Raw genomic sequence first — 20,915 nt, 5'->3', positions numbered from 1 at the left:
CTAAATGTGATATAAATGGATGCATCAGATGGGGCTTCCAGAATATTCCTTTTTTTGAAGATTTATTTATTTGAAAGGCAGAGAGTGGGGGCAGGGGGGAGAAAGAAATCTCACATCTTTTGTTCACTCCTCAAATGACCACAGTGGCAGGGGCTGGTACAGGCTGAATCCAGGAGCATATAACTCTATCCTAGTCTCCTGCTTGGTTGTCAGGGACACCTAAACCATCTTCCGCTGCCTTCCCAAATGTATTAGCAGGGAGCTGGATCGGATGCAAAGCAGCGAGGACTTGAACACACACTCTGAAATGGGATGCTCAGTGTGCTGGCCCCAATAATTTTTTAAAATATTTATTTATTTACCTGAAAGACAGAGTTGCAGAGAGAGAGAGAGAGAGAGAAAGATTGAGGACTTCCACTTGCTGGTTCACTCTCCAGGTGGCTGCAACAGCTGAAGCTGCACATATCCAAGGCCAGGAACTTCTTTTGGGTTTTCTACACAGGTGCCGGGGCCCAAAGACTTGGGCCATCTTCTACTGCTTTCCCAGGCCATAGCAGAGCGCTGAATCAGAAGTGGAGCAGCTGGGACTTGAACCGGCGCCCATATGGGATGCTGGCACTGCAGGCAGCAGCTTTACCCACTATGCCACAGTGCCGGTCCCAGGAATGTTTCTTTAAAGATTTAGAGAGGGCATGTTCTTGGTCCCTTCATGGAATTCAGATGAAACAGCCAGAACTCCATCAGTCATTATGCGCCTGCAGTGCCATTGTACTTTTATAGTTTGGAGTTAGCTGAAACAGAACCTAACCTTAAGTAATTCATCTACTTTTCATCTGCATGATGTCTTAACTCTTTACATAGCACTTCCAGGGATGATATCTAATTTCCAACACATAGGAGAATGTCTGCTATCCTGTGCTGTTCTATCTAGTTTTGGTTCTAGGCAAGCTGGTTGGGCTCAACAGCAACCATCAGAAAGTTGTCTACACCCAGGGATGGAGACTGTGGAAAATGGAAAGCATCTGGCTCAGGAGGCAGAGAATGCTGCTGCTCCTTGGGGGGAATGGTCCTGCCTCTCAGACTCAGACCTTCACCATCCGCCCTGCCTGTCCTTTAAACGGTGTTCTGGTCCCTGCCAAGGACTTCATATTTCCTGTGAAATGTCTTCTCCCATAATAGAGCACCAGCGGTGTATTCATTCCCTACTGATCAGCTGGTAGACCCATCCTGGGTACTGCCCAGTAAAAATTCTTCAGGGGTAGTGCTGCTATGTGATAGGAATGATAGTGGGGGCTTGGAGGAGGCACCCCTGTGCTGTAGCTCTCCCATGCTCCCTGCTACACTTTGGCTCAAAGTAGCAAGTGGCCCACAATCCTTTGCAGTGATTTCTCTACTTTCCCACTGGGCAGGCTTTTTGCCAGGTCCTCTTCTCTCCTTTCCCTCCTAGAGATTCTAGCAGGACCTGGCTAATGCTAACACAATCCTCTCTGATCCAGCTCTCCCTCGACACTGCCCAGGAAGCCTGGCCAGAGGAGGCTGTCCAGTAAGAAGCTGGCTTGTTGATTCATGGCAGGCACCCTGGGACAGGACAGGGCTCAAAGCACAGGGGGGCATGCTGCAGTGGTCTGAGCAGAGCTCTGCTTTCCAAAGGTGGTGATGAGAGAGATGAATGCTTCTCTGATGGTTTAATGACAATAATGGTTTTTCTCATCTATTATTCACATTTTTACTTGGGAGGTAGACAGAGTGAATTTATAGGCATGATCTTGAAGGGGGACAAGGGAGCAAGAACTGACAGTAAACACAGAGCAGGAGTTAGGTTCCTGCAGACACCAGGTCCTCTGACAGTGGTTAAAGGCGTGGGCTTGCTGCCCACTGGTGTGTGACTGGGACAAGTTAGGTAATGGTATATAGCAGCTGCTGCACTGAGTGGCTGGGAGGCTTACCCATGAAACACTCAGTGCACACTAAAGCAAGTGCCCAGCAAGTATGACTTATTATTACCATGATCATGACTTCCTCGGAATCCCGCAGCTATGTGACACACCTAAGCTAGCGTTCTTTCTGCTGCATTCTACTGGGAGATGGAGAGGAGCTTGCTGAAAGAAAAACAGTGCATGAGAGGTCCCTTTCTGGCTGATCTGTAAGGACAGGTCAGGAATAAGCTTCCTGACAATTTTAGGGCCTCCAAAAAAAAAAAAAAAAGTCACAAGCTCTTCCTGCTCCCTCGATTCCCAGAGCTCTAGGGAGCAGCAGGATGCCCGGAGCCCTGGACATGCTCCTGGAATCTGGACTCAGCTCTCTGGTCCCCTGGGAGGCAGCAGAGTACAGTGGCTGCCAGCACAGGCTTTGCAGCCAGGCAGAGCGGCAGGAGGGATTCCCAGCATCACGGTCAACAGCTGGGGACCTTGGCCAAGTCACTGCACTTGCTCGCAGGCGCCTTTCCCCATCTACAAGGACGTTGCTCCAGCCTCAAGCACTGTCATAGCGATTAGATGAGAATGTAGATAAACCATCAGGTGCTCCATAAATAGTAGCTCTCACTATTATTATTTTCATTATTACTAATTGAAAAAGATGTTTTAATGTTCTGGGGAAAAAATAGAGAGGATACCTTGCCCACTGACACACCTGGAATGGAAATCCACTTAATTAACAAGCCTTGTCTTGGGCTGCTGTGACAGCTTTTCAGCTAGGACAGTTGGGCTGGGAAGGCTGCCTTCCTGGGCTGGCTGGACTTATGAGGCTACCCGTCTCTGCCCATTTGCAGATACCGTCTCTTTGACCCTCATCAAGGCACACCCGTGAGCTGCCTGGAGCTGCCTAGGAGAGACAGCGGAGGTCTCCAGGACAAGGCAGGCTTTCTTAGGTTTCACTCACGTTGCGCTTATTTTTCTCTCATTGTGTAGAATGGTGTGGACTCTGTACAGGGGAAGAGCACCAACCCTAGGGGAGGCTGCCCTGGTTCCAGAGTGGTCTTTCCTTATATTGCCCAGCATGTGCTTAGTGAGGCAGGCACCACGTGCAGCATCTTGTAAAGACTTCACAGGGATTAGGGTTACACTACGAGCCCCCACAACACCTGCATCGCATAGCTGCTCCTAACACACCAGGAAATCCAGCCACAGAGAAGTGAAGGGACTTCCCAAAGCAGCACAACATTGGGTCATTAGAGCATCACAGAAATAAGAAAGGGACCAGGATAGGGGAAGAGAGAAGAAGAGAAGAAAGAGAGGAATGCCCAGAGCCTGTCCCCTCCGTTTTGCCAGGAGGAAGGGAGGAGATCAGCAAGAATAGAATGGCGGATTTACGAAGAAGCAGAAAGGCTTTTTCCAGGGGAAACGCGTGCTAACAGGCTTGGCAGACAGGATGGGGAAAGGTGCATTCCCTGCAGAGGAGCAGGGAGCTGCTGAGGATGCTTTTCTCCCAGTCACCATTTAATTCAGAACCTGTGTTTGGCTCTCAAGGGAGTGCAGGTGACCAAAGCCATGAATACTCACCCAACCTTGTGGGCAATAAGACAATGAGGGTGCCATCCCAGATTCCCTTGGTTGCCAGTGTTTCTGTTAATTTTTTCTGGAATGGAACAATTTGCAATGCGGAAACCCTGGCCCACGGGAACACGCAACCTTCAGCCATTTCCTTCTGTCTTTTGGAGAGGTGCTCTCCCCACCCCGCTAATGCTTCAGCACTTTCCTCCTCTCCATTCCTAAGAGAACCTGCATTTCCTTTGCCCACGTTGGGGTTGGCTTCCTCCGTGTTAAGCCTCTTGCAGTTGTCATCAAGTCTTCAGCATGATTTGATAGGTACAGGAAGTTGCACCAGACAGAAGATGGAACCAACAATCAATAAAAAAAAAAGAACTATGTTTCTAAGAAAAATGCATCATTGGCTTCCCACAGGGTTTGTACACCATATGTCCTAATATCGCCGGAACAATGTATCCATCTCTTTTGTAGCTCTTCTGCTTGACTCTCTTGGCTATCTCAACCAGAAAGCAAATAGATCTTTTAACCTGCTACTTCCCAGCTTACTGATGATGTGTAGTAAAGATCGTCTTTCCTCCTAACGCATTCATCAGCTATCACAAAATAACATCTCTCCCTCCTCTCCCGTCGCCCCCACCCCACCCCACCCCAGCCTTATTTCGCCTGGCTACTAGTTTAGTATATTTATGGTGCATGAGTCATCAAGCTGCCGCCGGATTGGACAGAGAGCGAGCACCCCCTGAGACCGTCAGTCAATTACAGCTATTCTCAGCTTCATTCACAGATTTATTAGCTTGCACACACGGAGAGAAATTCATTCGGCAAAGTTCATTCATAAAAATTTCAACACTCTGCGTATCATCCTGCACATCTCAGCTTTCTGCTGCGAATGGGCTCGGGAATGAAGCTCGAAGAGGGTACCGGGAGGGAGGGCTGCTCCGAGCGAGGGTGTGCAGGCTGGGAGCCGAGCTGAGCCGCGCGCAGGGTTCGCAAGTCAGGGAACAATGCGGAGCAGCGCCCCTCGCTAGCCCGCCTGGCCGCCGGGCCGGACCGGGGCAGGAAGCGATCTTCCAAGGGAAGACAGCCCGCAGGACCAGCGAGCCCAGGCAGGAGGGCCCTGGGCTCGTGCATACGTGTCTTTCCCCCCACCTCCTTTTAAATGAACAATCACTGGAACAAATAAAGGGTTAATAAGGCCAGTCGTTGCCCCGCCCTGCGGGAGCCGAAGGGAGCAGGTTTGAAAGTTCCTGTTTGCAGAAGGGGAGGCCGGGGACTGGGGGGCGCTAAATATTTCTCTCGGGCTCCTGCAAGGCTAGTGATGCGGCGGAACCGGCGGGCCGGTACTCGGCCCGGTTCTGCGCGGAGGAGTTGGCGGTGAGAGATCCCCGCCGCCGGGGGCCTGGGTGCAGGCAGGCGAGGAGCCCACAGAGAGATCCCCGGGCGCCGCTGCCTGGGCCAGGGAGGGACTGGGATCGGAGCCGGGCAGGCGTCTTCACGCCCCGGGCTGGCTGTCCCTCTCGCGGGGCCGGGTGCCCGGGCAGGCGAGAGCCGAGTTGAGAGGCGGCCGCCGCTAGTTGCGCGGGGCGTTGGGCGCTGGGTGTCGGTGCGGTTCATCTGCCAGACGACGCGGCGGTTTATGCAACAGTATCGTGTGTCAGCACTGCCAAGGCTATGCGAGAACGCGGCCAGGACTGCCCGGCAGGACTCGTGCTGTGTGTAGGACTCTTCGGGCACCCCGGCATGCTGCACAGGGCCAAGTACAGCCGCTTTCGGAACGAGTCCATCACGTCTTTGGACGAAGGCAGCCCCGGAGGCTCGGTAGGGAACAAAGGCTCGCCGCAGCCTCCCTGCCCCGCCCTGGCACCCCACCTGCCTGGGGAAGATGCCACCTTGCCGTCCCAGGAGAGCCCCACCCCGCTGTGCACCTTGATCCCTCGCATGGCGAGCATGAAGCTGGCCAACCCAGCCACTTTGCTGAGTCTGAAAAACTTTTGCCTGGGTACCAAAGAGGTGCCCCGGCTGAAGCTCCAGGAAAGCCAGGACCCGGCTCCCAGCAGCCCCGCTTCCCCCGAAACCAGTCTAAGTAGGGCCGGGTCTGCACCGCCACCGCAGCCGGACCTGCTGGGGCACAGGGCGACCGCCTTGACTCCTAATGCTTGCCCGCTTCCCGGCCCTGGAGAGCCAGCCCCCAGGCCCAGGCAGGACAAGCAGTACCTGCAGCACCTGTTGGGGATGGGCATGAACTACTGCGTGAGGGTAAGTGGTTTGCCTCTAAGAACTCCCGGGGAAGGTGGCAGGCATCCCTCCTGACTTCTGCAAGAGGCTGAACATTATTACCTGAATGCCTTCTAGGGTTGGACCAGATATTGTGCAACTAGACCAAGGGGAAAGGGGGCTGGGTTTACAAAAGTCTCTACAAAGATCTGGTTCTTCCTGGAGTTAGCCTCTGGTTCAATGGGCAAGGACTGGTGCTAACGGGTACTTAGTTGCCAGGTGTAGGGGCGACTTCTGGGAGAGGCAGCTGAGATGATGCCTTCTGGTCGCCACCAGACCTAGCAGGCCAGCTGAGAAGAATCAAGGAGTTCAAATCTGATTACAGTGATTGATTCCTGGTGGGTTACACTGGCTGTTAGGTTTTGCATGACTAGAGCAGAGATTTCTGTGCTGGAGGAACACATGGGGTGGAAGGGGTTTGAATTGCCTAAAAAAGGGAAGAAAAGGTAATTCGGCATTCAGTAAACACTTATCAAAACCTGGCTGAGACTCTGACCGCGTGCAGGAGCTCCCTCAGCCTTTGATGCAGGTTTGTCACCTGTGCTGCAGCAAGTAGGCCTTGGCCGTGCATGGCCTGTGTGCAAAATCCAGGTCTTACTGGCCTCATATTTATCTTTGCCCAATCTAAATCTGGGTACATGAGGATCTGGCTCCTGCCCTGTGGAGCTGGAGTTTCACCTGGAGAGACCAATGAATGCATGTGAAAACACTAAGAGAACAATGCTTATCAACAGATAGCAAGTGTGAGAATGCCGAGGGAATTAAGGAAAAGGGAAAGGTTGCTGCGGTCTAGAATTCATTCACGTGGAAAACCTTCAGGGGAAGGTGGAATCTGGAAGAAATATCAGATCTAGATTGGCAGGACGGAGGAGATTCCTGGCAGGCTGGAATAGGCGTAAAGCCACTGTTTCGGCTACAGGGGATCGCAGCATAGGCTGGGTTTGATGGGAGAGGAAGGGTAGCACCTGAGAGTAGTGTGCGATCAAGAGAGGGGCTAGTGCACGGTCAGTGCTCACGCAAGGGTGAATTGAATAAAGACAAATGCAGGTCCTGGGTAGCCTGGAGACGAGGGGTGATTTGACCAAGGCTCTGATTGGTCAAGAAGAACACTCCTAGGTCTGTAGGCAAACCAGGACTAGGTGAGAGTCATTTTACGAAAATCAGCCCTGATGTATTTGGCATGCATTGAAGCAGGGAAAAATCAGCGAGATTTAGAGTCCAGTGAGAAAGATACTTTGGGAGTTTAGGTGTGATGGGTTGAGAATGTGGATTAAGGTGGAGAGGAGGAGATACATTCAAGAGACTGTGAGAAGCCTCAATGACTCTGGGTGGCTGACAAAGTAAATTTCAGATCCTAATACAAAGAGTAGACTAGAGAACACTGCTGGTGGTAGTCTACCCATCAGTGGGTACACTGATGACTTTGTTGTTGTTTCTGGAGGTTCTGGATGGTTTTTGATGAAGGGCAGTGAAGAATGAAAGATAAGTTCCAAATTTATGACCTAGCGTGATGTTAGTGATGCCAATGATAGACACAGGAGTTAGGAAGTAATTGTTAGGACTCGTGCTAAGGTTGCTTTTGACATTTACGTTTTGATGATAATGATAGCTAAGTGGTGCTCATATGTAGGTAAGCCGTGGCGTAAGAGTATCACGTCGATGAGAAGTCTGATTTGGAAAATTGAGAGCTAGCCCAATCCCTGCGCCCCAAATAGGATTTCAAGGCAGGTCAAGTCAGGAAGGCTGGAAGAATTGCTGAAAAGAGCAGGCCTGGGGCAGCCCTGACAAATGGCTTAACTAAAACCTCCCAGGAAGGCAATGCGCAGGCCTCTCCGTGGTGATGTGGTTCATAATGGAAATACTTTGATGGACATGTTCTCAGTTGTCAGGCTTAAGCGTGAGCCAGGCCCTCGTGGGCAAAGTAGCACTCTGTGAACCTGTGCTCTGTGCCCCTCCCTGCCTGTCACCTCCACATGCGCCACCCTCTGCCTGCCGGCTCCTTCCCTCTCGTACCCCCTGCTGTCTTGCTGCACCCACACACCTCCACGGTTTTAAATGGGAAGAGCTTTGCTGTGTGAGCTCCATTTTCTCTGGGAAGTGCCTCTGCTGGCCTTTTGGATTTTTAATGAGGACATCATCTGTCTTTTCATAGCGGTAATAACTGACCTCAGGAAAAGTGCTGACCCCATGACCCGAATGAACCACACAATATTACTGATAGCTGCAATGTGTGACACCAGTTAATCACCTGTCCTACGAAGTCAAAAATACATGAAGGGCTTGCTTTACTAATTTGTACAGAATCCTTACTTTGAAACATGGAAGGGAGTCAAAAGTCATGAAGTTCAATGCCGCTCTTGAGGAAACTGAATTCCAGAGAGGTGTTTTTTGAAAGTCATATATGGGGTCAAAAGCTGAGTTAGGTCTAACACTGAACTCTCCTTTCTACCATTTGTAGCCACAGTTTCCATGCTGGCTAACATTCTGGTCCTCAGAATTCTTCCAAAATGTGAAACAAATTAAAAAAAAAAAATCAAACACCAGCCTATTAGTTTTCAATGGAAAATGTGCCAAGTAAAGCAAAATTGTGATCCCCACGGGAGAGGGTTTAAATCAAAGGGTGCTTGGTGGTGATGGATTCTGAGCAGACAAGTGTCAGTGTTCTTAATGGCTCATGGATGTAGTTCTGTACGTGTTGTAGGCAAAAGGAGGCCCTCCATTCTACCTCCTTCACAGCACGTGGCTGCCCCTCCCTGCCCAAACTTACTTGCTTATTCATTCATTTATTGAACAAATATGTTTTTTGAGCCAGTTACATAGCAGAAACTGTTCTAGGCACCGAGCATCAGTGGACAAAACAGAGCAGGTCTGAGCCCTTGTGAAACCAACACTGTAGTAAGCAGATATGGGTCCTAATTTAATAAATGAATAAATGTAATATTTCAGATGCTGTGGAGAGCAGTAGTGTAGGGCATGTGAAAAAGGCAGTGCTTGGGTGGGAGTGTAAGGTCTTCTTTCTGGGTAAAAAATGGCATTACAGCTAATCTTTGGGCTTTATTTGCAGTTTGTCACTTGATTGCAGTAAGGACTATATTTTCTGTCTTATATTAGTGTTGACTTCGGATTAAATATCCTTTTGAAAAACAGCTCCTCTTTTGGTCTTATGACAGAGAATTAATAATATAGTTGGAAGACATTTTATGAATCCCATGCACCCATTTTTGAGTAACTTTCATTCAAGCTCAGACTTGGAACCTTGATAGTCTCTTGGCCTAGCAGGCCATTCTTAGAGCGATACTGAGCCAGCAATGAGACATCCAGACCCTTGTCTGGGCAAAGTAGTGAGGTAGGTGGATAGAGTCCATTAAATGACAGCAGTTGGTTGTTGCAGTTGATGGCCTTCTCATTCCACCGCAGTTGGTGACTTGTTTCCACCATAAGACTAACTCCCATTTCTTGATGAGGTCTTCCCAGTTCATTTATTCTACCAACAAACATTCACTCAAAGCTCTCCCAGGTACCCAACACAGTCTGTGTGGAGTGTGTCCTCCTCATGTACACACCTCTTACAAGAAGAGCGTGGGCCTCTTGCTCTCGGAGGTCCCTCTCAGCAGCAGCATGGATGGACTCCAGAGCCCTCTCTCCATAGGGGTGGGAGGTGCTGAGGTCATGGGTTTCCATTCCTGACCTCCAGCTTGCTTCAAATGTTAAATAAAGCAGAGGCAAAGAAGCTAACCGTGACAGCTTTGACAGATAGTCATGGTGGTCCTCGCAACAACCATCTGAAGGAACTGTAGAGACCCCAAGACCTGGGCAACTGCAGGCTGGGGATCCCATCTGGGTTTGTCTCCTGTGCCCCTCTGCTTCCTGCCTTCTCACTGCCGCTGAGCAAGATGAGTTGTCGTGGAAGTTCATGATGGAGCAAGGCCATTAGGACCACACCGCACAGGACAGCCTTATTATGCTCTAGCACACAGACCTGGCCTGATGGCTTCATTTTTATAATTTCAGTCTCCTCACTTGAGCCCAACCCAGCCCAACCATCTTCCTAGACGGTATTAGTTTCTTAGGCCACAGATTGGGTTGCCTACCGCAGCAGGAATTCTGTCATGGTTTCTGAGGCTAGAAGTCCAGGTACCGGAAGAACCAGGCTCACTCTCAGACTCTAGAGGAGGAATCCTTCCTTCCTTGTGTCTAGCTTCTGGAGGTTGCCAGCAGGTCTTGGTGATTCGGAGCTTGTAGGTGCATCTCTCCAGGCTCTGCCTGTCTTCATAGAGCATTCTGCTAGTATGTTCATGGCTAAATTTCTCTCTCCTGACAAGAATGTCGGTCATTGGATAATGGCCCACCCTAATTCCGTTTGACTCCATCTCAACTTGATGACATCTGTGAAGACCCTACTGATTTCCAAAGAAGATCACATTCACAGATTTTAGGGGTAAAGCTTCACTATATTTTTGGGAGGCATAATTCAATCCACAATGGTCCCCAAGAACATTTGTTGCAGTGTGTTTGCTCACACAGGCAATCCTGGGTATTGGTCTCTTCAGCTTTGTGTGCAAATATAAATTTGTATTGAAAAGTTTGCTTTGCTTTTACAAATCTCAGAGCATTCTTTTAAAATCCACCTTCCCTTGTTTGATCTTACTATTGAGCCAGTAAACTAGTATCGTCAATTTCTGTTGTCTAGATATAGTCCACACTACCACAGGGTTATGTATGCCTAGGGTATCTTTTCCTTTTGTAATTTAAGAGGTGAGTGGGGGAGCTGGCAATGTGGTATAGCTGGTCAAACCACACCTGCAATGCTGGCTTCCCATATGGGTGCTGGTTTAAGTCCTGACTGCTCCACTTCCAATCCAGCTCCCTGCTAATGCACTTGGGAAAGCAACAGAGTATGGCCCAAGTGTTTGAAACCCTGCATCCATGTTGGGAGACTTGGAAGAAGCTCATGGCTTCTGGCTTCAGCCTGGCCTAGTCCTGGCCATTGCAGCCATTTGGGGAGTGAAAGAGTAGATGGGAGACCTGTCTGTCTCTCTCTCTCTCTCCCCCTTTCTCTCTCTGTAGCTCTGTGTTCAAATAAATATATCTTTAAAAAAAGGGTGGGGAGAGAGAGAAAAAGAGAGGATGGGGAGGGGAGAGAGGGAGAGAGAGATTGATTTTCCAGTCACTGGTTCAATTCCTAAATGCCCAAATGTCCACCCCCTACCTAGAATATCTTTTCCACAGGAGACCACGGATCTAGGAGTTAGGAGACCTGGCTCTGACGCTCATCAGCTGTGGGACCTTGAGTGAGTCACTTCAGCTCTTTGAACTAAGTACTGTCTAAGATCTTGAGACTCCAGGTCCCCTTTCCAGCCTGTCTGCAGTTTTACTGTTCGGATCTCTTTTGGGTACAAAGAGTTTCCTAGAGGAAATAATTTCTACCACCTTCATGACAACAGAGAGGAGAAAGAATATTTTCAGGGATGTACTAGCTTTCAACTTAACAGCCTCTTCCTAAGGCTGAGCTGGCATCACCATTAAGGCAGAAAGAGCAGTGTTATATGGCAATGGTGAAAGTGGTAAATTTTAGAGAAGTGGTGTGGGAGGAGTCAGCCAACATCCAAGGATAGGACTCTAGGGGGCTGAGGGGCCACCTGGTTGGGGGCAGTCCAGGGTTGGAAGAGGTGACTGGTAATGACTCGAGTTCTGGGGAACATGGCATTGCCCCTGTGGACTGGCCTGCATGGCCCAGCTGGGGTTTGGTGTCCAACATGAGGACTGCAGGAGCAGCAGGAATTAACCCTACTCTGTTCTCTCTGGACAAAAATGCTAAGAGAAAATGGCTCAGCACACATGGAGTCTGGCAATCATAAACTCCAAAGAGGGTGATTTGTAACTCTGGGAAGCCCTCGAGAGGTGCTGTGGCCCCAGTACCCACAGCCAAAGGAGATGGCTTGTTGCTTCTGCTGTTTCCCTCTTTTCTAAGTTACTCATGATTCAGAGGGAGGTAAGGATGTGTAGGTGAACATAATTCCAGAGGACAACTGGGCATTGAGGGTGCTACAGTTTTTTCTTGAAGTAGGTTTGGAAGTGGTTTTGCTACAATTCAGGCTTGACTTGTTTTCCTGTCATTCTCTTGAGACCTTCACGTTTCCCTTGTGTCCAGTCCTTCTACAACCCTGGACACTAGAGCATTAACTGCAAGAGTAAATCTTAGAGGGGTGAACGTAGTATAGCAGTTAAGAAGCTGCTTAGGACACAGGCATTCCATTTCACAGTGCCTGGGTTCAAGTTCCAGCTCTGCTCCCAATTCCAGTTTCCTGCTAATGAGCACTTTGGAAGGCAACAGGTGATGGCTCGAGTGGTTGGGTCCCTGCCACCCACATGGGAGACCTAGACTGAGTTCCCAGATCCCAATTTTGGCCTGGCCCAGCTCTGGGTGTTGTAGGCATTTGAGGAGTGAACTAGTAGATGGGAGCTCTCTCTGTGTCTCTCTCAAATACTCAAATATATAATTATATTTATATACTTATGGTCTTAGAAATCATTGAGTCCAAACCCTTCATTTTATAGTTGGGGAAACTGGTTCAGAGACATAGAATGACTCTTTCCAAAGCACACTTTTCCCAAACAGGAACCCCCAATTCTGTGTACAGCTCTCTATTTTCTACTCCCAGCTTGATTTGTCTTTTCTCACTCCCCAAACTAAGCATGCTGTACGGCATGTCTCTACTTGATTAACATGCTGCATGTATTTTTTCAAAATATAATTACTTACTTATTTGTTTTTATTGATATATTTGAGAGGCAGAAGGAAACAAAAAGACACAGCTGGTTCACTTCCCAAATGTCCACGACCTTGACTGAACCTGGGAGTTGGGAACTCAATCCAGGTCTCCCACATGGATGGTGGGAATCCAATTAGTTGAGCCATCATTGCTGCCTTCCAGGGTCAGGAGTCAGAGCCGGCTATTGAACTCAGGCATTTTGATATGGTCATAGGTGTCTTAACCAGTGTCTTTTTTAAAAAAAGTATTAATTTATTTTCATTTGTTTGAAAGGCATAGAAAGAGAGAGAGAGATTTTATATCCACTGGTTCACTCCTAAATGCCAAGGTCTGGGCTAGGCTGAAGCAAGGAGCCCAGAGCTGTGGGTCTCCCATGTGGGTGACAGAGACCTAAGTACTTGAGTACTTGTGCACTCTCCCAGGGTGCATATTAGCAGGAGCCTGGATAAGAGGTAGAACTGGGACTCACCTAGGCACTCTGTCATGAGATATGGGCATCCTATGTAGCTTTTCACTGCCATGCCAAATATCAATCTCTTAACCAGCATCTTAACTGCTAGGTCAGACACCTGCCCCAGAATGTGCTAATAGAAAAATTGTCTCTTGTGGCCGGCGCTGTTGCATAGTGGGTAAAGCCGCTGCCTGAAGTGCAGGCGTTTTCATATGGGCGCTGATTCGAGCCCTGGCTGCTGCTCTCTGATCCAGCTCTCTGCTGTGGCCTGGGAAAGCAGTAAAGATGGCCCAAGTCCTTGGGCCCCTGCACCCACATGGGAGACCTGGAGGAAGCTCCTGGCTCCTGGCTTCGGATTGTCATAGCTCCAGCCATTGCGGCCAACTAGGGAGTGAATCAGCAGATGGAAGACCTCTCTGTCTATGTCTCTTTCTCTGTGCAACTCTGACTTCCAAATAAATACATAAATATTAAAAAAGAAAAATTATCTCAAAATGGCAGTGGGAAGGAAGAAGAGAACATGGAAGAGTGGTCAGGAAACTTTTCTTAGTCTGCTTTCTATTGCTATATCAAAATCCCTGAAGCTGGGTAATGTTCATTTAGCTTACAGTTTTGGAGACTGAAAGGCGGCAGCCTCATGTGTTCGGCCTCCAGTGAGGGGCTCCTTGGGTGAGTCACATCATGGCAGATGGCAGCGTGGTGGAAGTGTGGGGGAGAGAGAGATCATGATGAACAGAGAGATTCAGGGCTCAGGTTCGCTCTTTGATAGCAACCATTCTAGGAAGAAGTAATCCAGGCCCTGGAAAAGCTTCATTAGTGCCTTTGAAGGGTGCGCTGCCAATGACAATTATCTGGAGGTTCTGTGGCTCCCCAAGACTGACACTCTGGGGACCAAGCTTCCAGCCTGTGAATCTTTGAGGGACCCTCAAACCTTGTCCAAATGGTAACAGAACCCAAAGAGCATTGGCTTTGCCAATTTCACCCTTTTGCTTAAGGAACTTCCTGTGATGGCAGTGTGTCCATGTTGGACCAGGACTTATACAACATGCACAGACTGGTCCCCATTTCATTCATCTTCTACAACCCACTGGGGTCATTTCTTTGGATGGCTTCCTTTCACTTCCATTTTCATATTGTAAAGCCAATACTGAGACATCACATGGGTGAGAGTGAACCAACCCTGGATCCCAAAACCAATCTCAACATGAGCAGAGTGATCTAAGTAATGCACACAGCTGTTGAGTCAAGGCTGCTCTACGCCGATCCCACCCAGTGTCACTCACATTACCTGTTTGGTCCTGAAGGTGGCTGGCCCTGTCTGCCCTCCTGTGCAAGCATGTGAAGGAGTTCCTAACCTCTTATTCTGTAATTTTCCAATTTAGACTACCTGAGAGAGAAATTGAGATTGTCTTCTTCTTGGGCAGGCATTCTGAGACTTCTCTCTTTGATGCAAAGAAAGTGTTTTAGGGGCTGGATGAAACCCGAGAGAGCGAGAGTGCGAGCCTGCCTTCTCAACTCAAAGAGCCTTTTCTTATCCTAACAGTTTTGCGGAGAGCTTCTAAGAGCAGTAGAACTCCAGGACTAGTACTAGCTGTCCCTGTTTTGTGAAGAGGCTGTGGACCAAAAGTTAGTTTGTACATCAGTTTTTTGGGGGCAATGCATTTTCCCAGAGAAATACTGCTACAACTTGATAAGCTTGCTCATGGTTAGAGAGAAGATAATGAGAAAACATGTGGCAAGCTTAGCTCAGAGCTTTTCTCATAGCAGTTCCCAGATGAAAGTACATTTCTAAAGATGCTTTGGAACAAAAAAAATTAGGATAGATTATCTTCGATTTCGGTGTTTGACCACATTATTTTGGTGTTCTTTCTCCTGGACAGCAGTGTCACCATGGTGGAACTTTCTTCCCTCAGTCTTTCTTTGTGGTGCTCACCAGGAAAAGCCCGCCTTCCTCTTTAAAGTTGCCTACCACTGGGCAGCTGTCTATTCCCTTAGTGCAGCAGAAAGAAAAGCATTTGCAGTTTGCAAAGATGTGTATTTGCATCATGAGTTCTTCATTGCAGTATCTCCCAAAGTTTGCTGAGAAGTGCCTATGTCAGTCACACATAGTATTTGAGTCTATGTAGGTTCCCAGCCCCCATCCTGGACTTACTAGACCAGAATATTTGAGACTGGGACCCAAAAGAAGCTCCCTATGTGATACTGATGTACAGAAAGTTTGGGGACCTTAGTGCGGTGGTTCTCAATTAGAGATGATATTGCCATCCAAGGGACATTTGACAATGCTTGGGGACATTCTTGGTTGTCATCACTGTGGCAGTCCTACTTAGCGTTAATGGCTAGGGGCCAGGGATACGGCCAAACATCCCACTTTGTACAGGACAGGCCCATGGTAAAGATTTATGAGGCTCAGCCCATCTATAGGGTTGAGGTTAAGAATCCTTGAGCAGTGAGCTTATGGATTAGGCAGTAATATTGAATGGAGGGACACACAACTCATCAGTAATTCCTATAAATTTAACCTCAATTCTAATTTTCTCAAGTTTTCTTCTTTATTTTTTTCTTTTAAATCCGTAGATTTTCTACAGATTGCAGTTTACCACCCCATTCTTCACTGAAGAAACATTCAGTGTTTAGCATCTCGAGCAATGGGAACGGGAGTGGGCCAAGTGTTGCTATGACTCACTTCTGTAGCAAGTGTGTCCACATGAGCACAGGTGCACTCTGGGAGAAATGGTGTTTACAGGTGGGTTGGTGCTGCAATCATGGTAGCCTGCCATTCGTGGTACCCTCATTTCTATGGGGAAATGCATACAGGGTCTTAATGATGAACTTACAAGTAAATTTTAAGTACAGAGCCTGTTTGGTGTTGGAAACTTCCTCTCGTTAGGAGGAAAAATGTATCAGAAAGCAAGAGACATGAAGAAAAAGCTTGTGTGCTCTGTGGGCCCATTACAGGAATTGTATCCCCCAATGTGATCATATAATAATTTATAGGAATCATATCTTGGGAAATAGTGAAATGCATAATTCAAACTCAATTTCTTTATAAACTTAGTGCCAATTCTAGGTCCTTGAAAGGCATTGTCCCCACCCCCTCATCTCAGCCCAGCTCCTTAAGCCCTGCACTCAGAACACAACAGAGAGATTGCACTGCAAAATTCTGTTTCATGGTGAGTTAAGCTATCAAGGTCACAGGACTCAGCAGCAGCGGAACAAGGACTAATAGGTCATCTGATGTGCTCTTTTTACTCTGTGATGGGGCTAAATCACAATTCTTTCATAAAGAGGTTACAGTAGAAAATAATAAAGGCATCCACATAAATTAATATAGGGCAATCTATAATAAATGACGCCACAGTGACACAAGTAAAGCACTTATGAGAGTTCAGCTGGGGTGACTGAAGACTTTATGAAAGAAGAGACATCTTAGTCTTGAGAAACAGGTAGAGTTTCCATAGGCGGAAGTGCAGGGTGAGCATTCTGGGCCAAGAGACGACAGGCGCAGGAGCATGGAGGTGGGAGAGTGGAGGGTATGCTTCGGGACCAGTAAGTAATTTGACTTTTTTTGGACAGAGCATGTGGTATAGGTAGGATATTAGAGGTAATATATAATGGACTATTGCTAGGGCTACAGAAGGGACAGACTGGAGGTAAGGAAGCCCGTGAGAGGCAATTATAGTAATTGCCAAGGTGAGAAGTATCTGTATTAGGGTGTTGATGGAGGGAATGAGGTAGAGGGATGATGGAGGAGTGATTTGATGGAGAGAGCCAAGGGAGAGTGTTGAGGTCAATCCACCAAGCTGAGGTTTTCAGGTAGATTTCCTAGGGAAGGTGGGGGAAACCACAGGAGAGGAGTTGTTGGAAAGGAACGTGAGAGAGTCCATTCCTGAAAGGTTGCAATGGCAGAGTCCTCTGGTTAAGGGGGAGGTGACCAGCGACAGGCAGAGCTGGGTGGACATCCAGCCTGGGGTGTGCTTTTTGGGTCAAGCCAGAAGCTGGGCCCTGTTATCTGACCACTGTCCCATTAACACAGAGAGATTTTAGGTGATTTTTGAGCATGGTAAAGGATGGAGTATTTCTTAATGTTACACACTAGAAGGCCACTTCTCTGACACAGTTGAAACTTGTCATTGAGAAGGAAAATTGAAATGTTACACACTGAGGGGGACATGATGTTGCAGTAGGTTAAGCTGCTGTGTGGGATGTCTGCGTCCAATATCAGAGTGCATAGTCCCTACTACTCCACGATTCTTTTTAAGGATTTATTTATTAATTTGAGAGGCAGAGTTACACATAGAAGGAGAGACAGAGAGGTCTTCCATCCACTGGTTTACTCGCCAAATGCTCACAAGGGCCAAAGCTGTGTCGATCTGAAGCCAGGAGCCAGGAGCTTCTCCTGGGTCTCCAGTGTGGGTGCAGGGGCCCTAGCACTTGGGCCATCTTCCACTGCTTTCCCAGGCTATTAGCAGGGAGCTGGATCAGATGTGGAGCAGCCAGGACTCAAACCATTGCCCATATGGGATGCTGGTGCCCTAGGCAGAGGCTTAAGGGCGCTGACTCCTAATGATTCTGATCTAGCTTCCTGCACCTTCCAGTGCCTGGGAGGCAGTAGATAATTGCTCAAGTACTTGCGTCCCTGCCACCCTCCCATGAGGGAGACCCAGATGGAGTTCCTGGCTTTTGGCTTTGGCCTGTCCTAGCCATGGTTGTTGCAAGAATATAGGAAGTGAACCAGAAGATGGAAGATCTATCATTTTCTGCCCCTCTCTTTTCTCTTTGTCACTCGGCCTTTCAAATAAGTAAATAAATAAATCTTTAAAAACTGTTACATACTCGTGTTGTACAAGTATACTTTTGATGCTTAAGTTCAATTTGTATGAATGTGCTTTTGTGTTGTTGGGTCAAGGCCCTTTCCCTGAATTTTGTAGAAACAGCTTCCTGCCCTCTTTCCTCATTTTTGCATTAATTCTACCACTGTCTCTTCTGTGCCCCTTCTACATTGCTCCTTTCAGTTTCTTTAGAGTAGAAAGAGCCCTTAGAGATATCTTCAGAGCAGTCTGAGTGCTGAGCAGTTTCATTTAAAAGAAATGATCAGAAAGAGAGGATTCCATCCAGTAGTTCACTCTTCAAATGCCCACAATGCTGGGAGTTGGGAACTCACCTCCCAGGATCTGCATTAGCAGGGTGCTAGAATTGAGATCCAGAGTTGGGGCTCAAACCTAGGCACTTTGACATGGGATGCAATTTCTTAACCTGTGTTTTTGTAGATTTATTTATTTATTTGGAAGTCAGAGTTAACAGAGAGAGTGGGCGAAACACAGAGAGAGATCTTCCATCAGCTAGTTCATTCCCCAGATGGCCACAATGGCTGGGACTGGGTCAGGCTGAAGCCGGGAGCCAGGATCTTATTTCAGGTCTCCCATATAGGTGACAGGGGCTTAAACACTTGGACCATCCTCTGCTGCTTTCCCAGGCCATTAGCAGGGAGCTGGGTTGGAAATGGAACAGCCGGGACTTGAATAGGTACCCATATAGGATGCTGGCATCTCAGGTTGCTGCTTAACCTGCTAGGCCACAATGCTGGCCCCTTAACCTGTGTTTTAACTGCTAAGCAAAACACCCACCCTTAAGTTTCATTTTTTAACATATGTTTTATCTTAGTCTTACTTACCTCTAGTTTAATAAGGTTTTTAAAAGCAGCCTACCTTTGTGAAGTCTTTCCAGTGTTTTGACTTCATTTCCAAGGAAGGAATGACTACTTTTAAAAAATCCACCCTTTAACATCTATTGAAATTGTTATTTCAATAGTAACTATAACTGCTATATACACCTGTGGTGCAGGCGCCTCAAGATTCTTGGCAGGCCCACATTACAATTTGAATTGTCGCAGCAGATGGTGTGGACACACCAGTGGCCTGCTGGCTGCAACAAGTTGGTCAAGTGGAGATCAATCAACAAAGTAATGTTGTAGTATTGTATGTTAATAATTCAGCAAAGAGGCTTGTTGATAGGTCTCACAATATACTTCCAATTTTTGAACATGTGTATTTTAAAAATTACTTAAGAGAGGCGGCAAGGGAGGCGGAGGAGAAAGAGTACTTACGTCTTCTGGTTTACTCCCCAAATGCCTACAATGGCAGGGACTGGGCTGGGCCAAAGCTGGGAACCAGAAATTCAATGTAGGTCACACAAGTGGGTGGCAGGAACCCCTTTACTTGGGACTTCATGGCTGCATCTATAGGGTCTAAATTAGCAAGGGGGGTGGGTATTTGGCACAGAAGTTAAATTGCTGCTTAGGAGCCTGCATCCCATATTTGGGATCCTTGGGTTTGAGTCTCAGCTCTGCATCTGATACAGCTCACCACTAGTGCTCACCCTACGAAGCCGCAGGTGATTGTATTCAAGTTCTTGAGTCTTCGCTGCCCACATGGGAGACCCAAATGGTATTCTGTTGTCCAGGTCCAGACCCTGGGTGTTGCAGGCATTTTGGAGGGTAAAGGAGTAGGTGGCTGATCTTTGTCTGCCTTTTAAAAAAATTTTTTTAAAGATTATTTATTGGCTGGCGCCGCCGCTTACTAGGCTAATCCTCCGCCTTGTGGCGCTGGCACACCGGGTTCTAGTCCCGGTCGGGGCGCCGGATTCTGTCCCGGTTACCCCTCTTCCAGGCCAGCTCTCTGCTGTGGCCTGGGAGTGCAGTGGAGGATGGCCCAAGTACTTGGGCCCTGCACCCCATGGGAGACCAGGATAAGTACCTGGCTCCTGCTTTCGGATCAGCGCGGCGCGCCAGCCGCGGCGGCCATTGGAGGGTGAACCAACGGCAAAGGAAGACCTTTCTGCTTTCTGTCTCTCTCTCTCTCACTGTCCACTCTGCCTGTCAAAAAAAAAAAAAAAAAAAAGATTATTTATTTGTTTGAGATATAGTGTTACAGAGAGAGAGGGAAAGACAGAGGAAGGTGTTCCATCTACTGGTTCACTCTCCAAGTGGCTGCAATGGCTGGAACTGAGCTGATCAGAAGCCAGGAGCCAGGAGCTTCTTCCAGGTCCCCCACATCGGTACAGGGGCTCAAGCACTTGGGCCATCTTCCACTGCTTTCCCAGACCATAAGCACAGAGCTGGATCAGAAGAGGAGCAGCTGGGACACGAACCAGTGCCCATATGGAATGCTAACACCACAGGCAGAGGCTTAGCCTACTATGCCACAGCACCGGTCCCTGCCAAAAAAATTTTTTTTAATAAAATAACAATTACTGGCTGGCGCCGTGGCTCAATAGGCTAATCCTCTGCCTTGCGGTGCCGGCACACCGGGTTCTAGTCCTGGTCGGGGCTCTGGATTCTGTCCTGGTTGCCCCTCTTCCAGGCCAGCTCTCTGCTGTGGCCAGGGAGTGCAGTGGAGGATGGCCCAAGTACTTGGGCCCTGCACCCCATGGGAGACCAGGAGAAGCACCTGGCTCCTGGCTTTGGATCAGCATGGTGCGCCGGCTGCAGCGCGCCAGCTGCGGCGGCCATTGGAGGGTGAACCAACGGCGAAAGGAAGACCTTTCTCTCTGTCTCTCTCTCTCACTGTCCACTCTGCCTGTCAAAACACACACACACACACACACACACACACACACACAAACAATTACTAGGAAGCTGAGGGGAGATATTGAACCCAAGCACTCCTATGGAAGATGTGTGCAACCTAACCAGTGTCTTAACCACTGGGCTAAACACCTGATCCACATTTCTAACTTGTGTCATCATGTTTTGTTGCATAGTTGCAATCAATAAGCACATTCTACATTCACCTTTTTTTTTCTACTAAATTTGACAACAATGTCTTGCCCTTGAATAGTAGATAACATACTCTTGTACTTACTCTCAAAATGGTTTCTGTTCAAGGAAAATGATACATGGTGTTCCAAGGGCACCTTATAAGATGTAAA

General features: G+C 48.1%; 1 protein-coding gene across 5 annotated transcripts in view; it reads left to right on the top strand.

The window, feature by feature from the left end:
- Positions 1-4,693: 4,693 nt before the first annotated feature.
- Positions 4,694-20,915, top strand: part of SHC4 (SHC adaptor protein 4) — a 144,515-nt gene continuing 128,293 nt past the window's right edge. For 4 of the 5 annotated variants that reach the window (XM_089309464.1, XM_008269042.5, XM_070054157.2 and 1 more), the window contains exon 1: positions 4,694-5,744. In XM_089309464.1, coding sequence (XP_089165590.1) covers positions 5,160-5,744 — 585 coding nt within the window. In that variant the 5' untranslated portion in view covers positions 4,694-5,159. Of the gene's footprint in view, positions 5,745-6,793; positions 6,902-20,915 lie in introns of those variants that run through there. The other variant, XM_089309465.1, reaches the window with a different exon arrangement.

The sequence above is a fragment of the Oryctolagus cuniculus genome, chromosome 12, assembly GCF_051225735.1.
Source record: "Oryctolagus cuniculus isolate XC-2025 breed Fujian yellow rabbit chromosome 12, ASM5122573v1, whole genome shotgun sequence".
NCBI lineage: Eukaryota > Metazoa > Chordata > Mammalia > Lagomorpha > Leporidae > Oryctolagus > Oryctolagus cuniculus.
The sequence above is the reverse complement of the archived record's forward strand: the minus strand, read 5'-3'. Positions and strand labels throughout refer to the sequence as shown.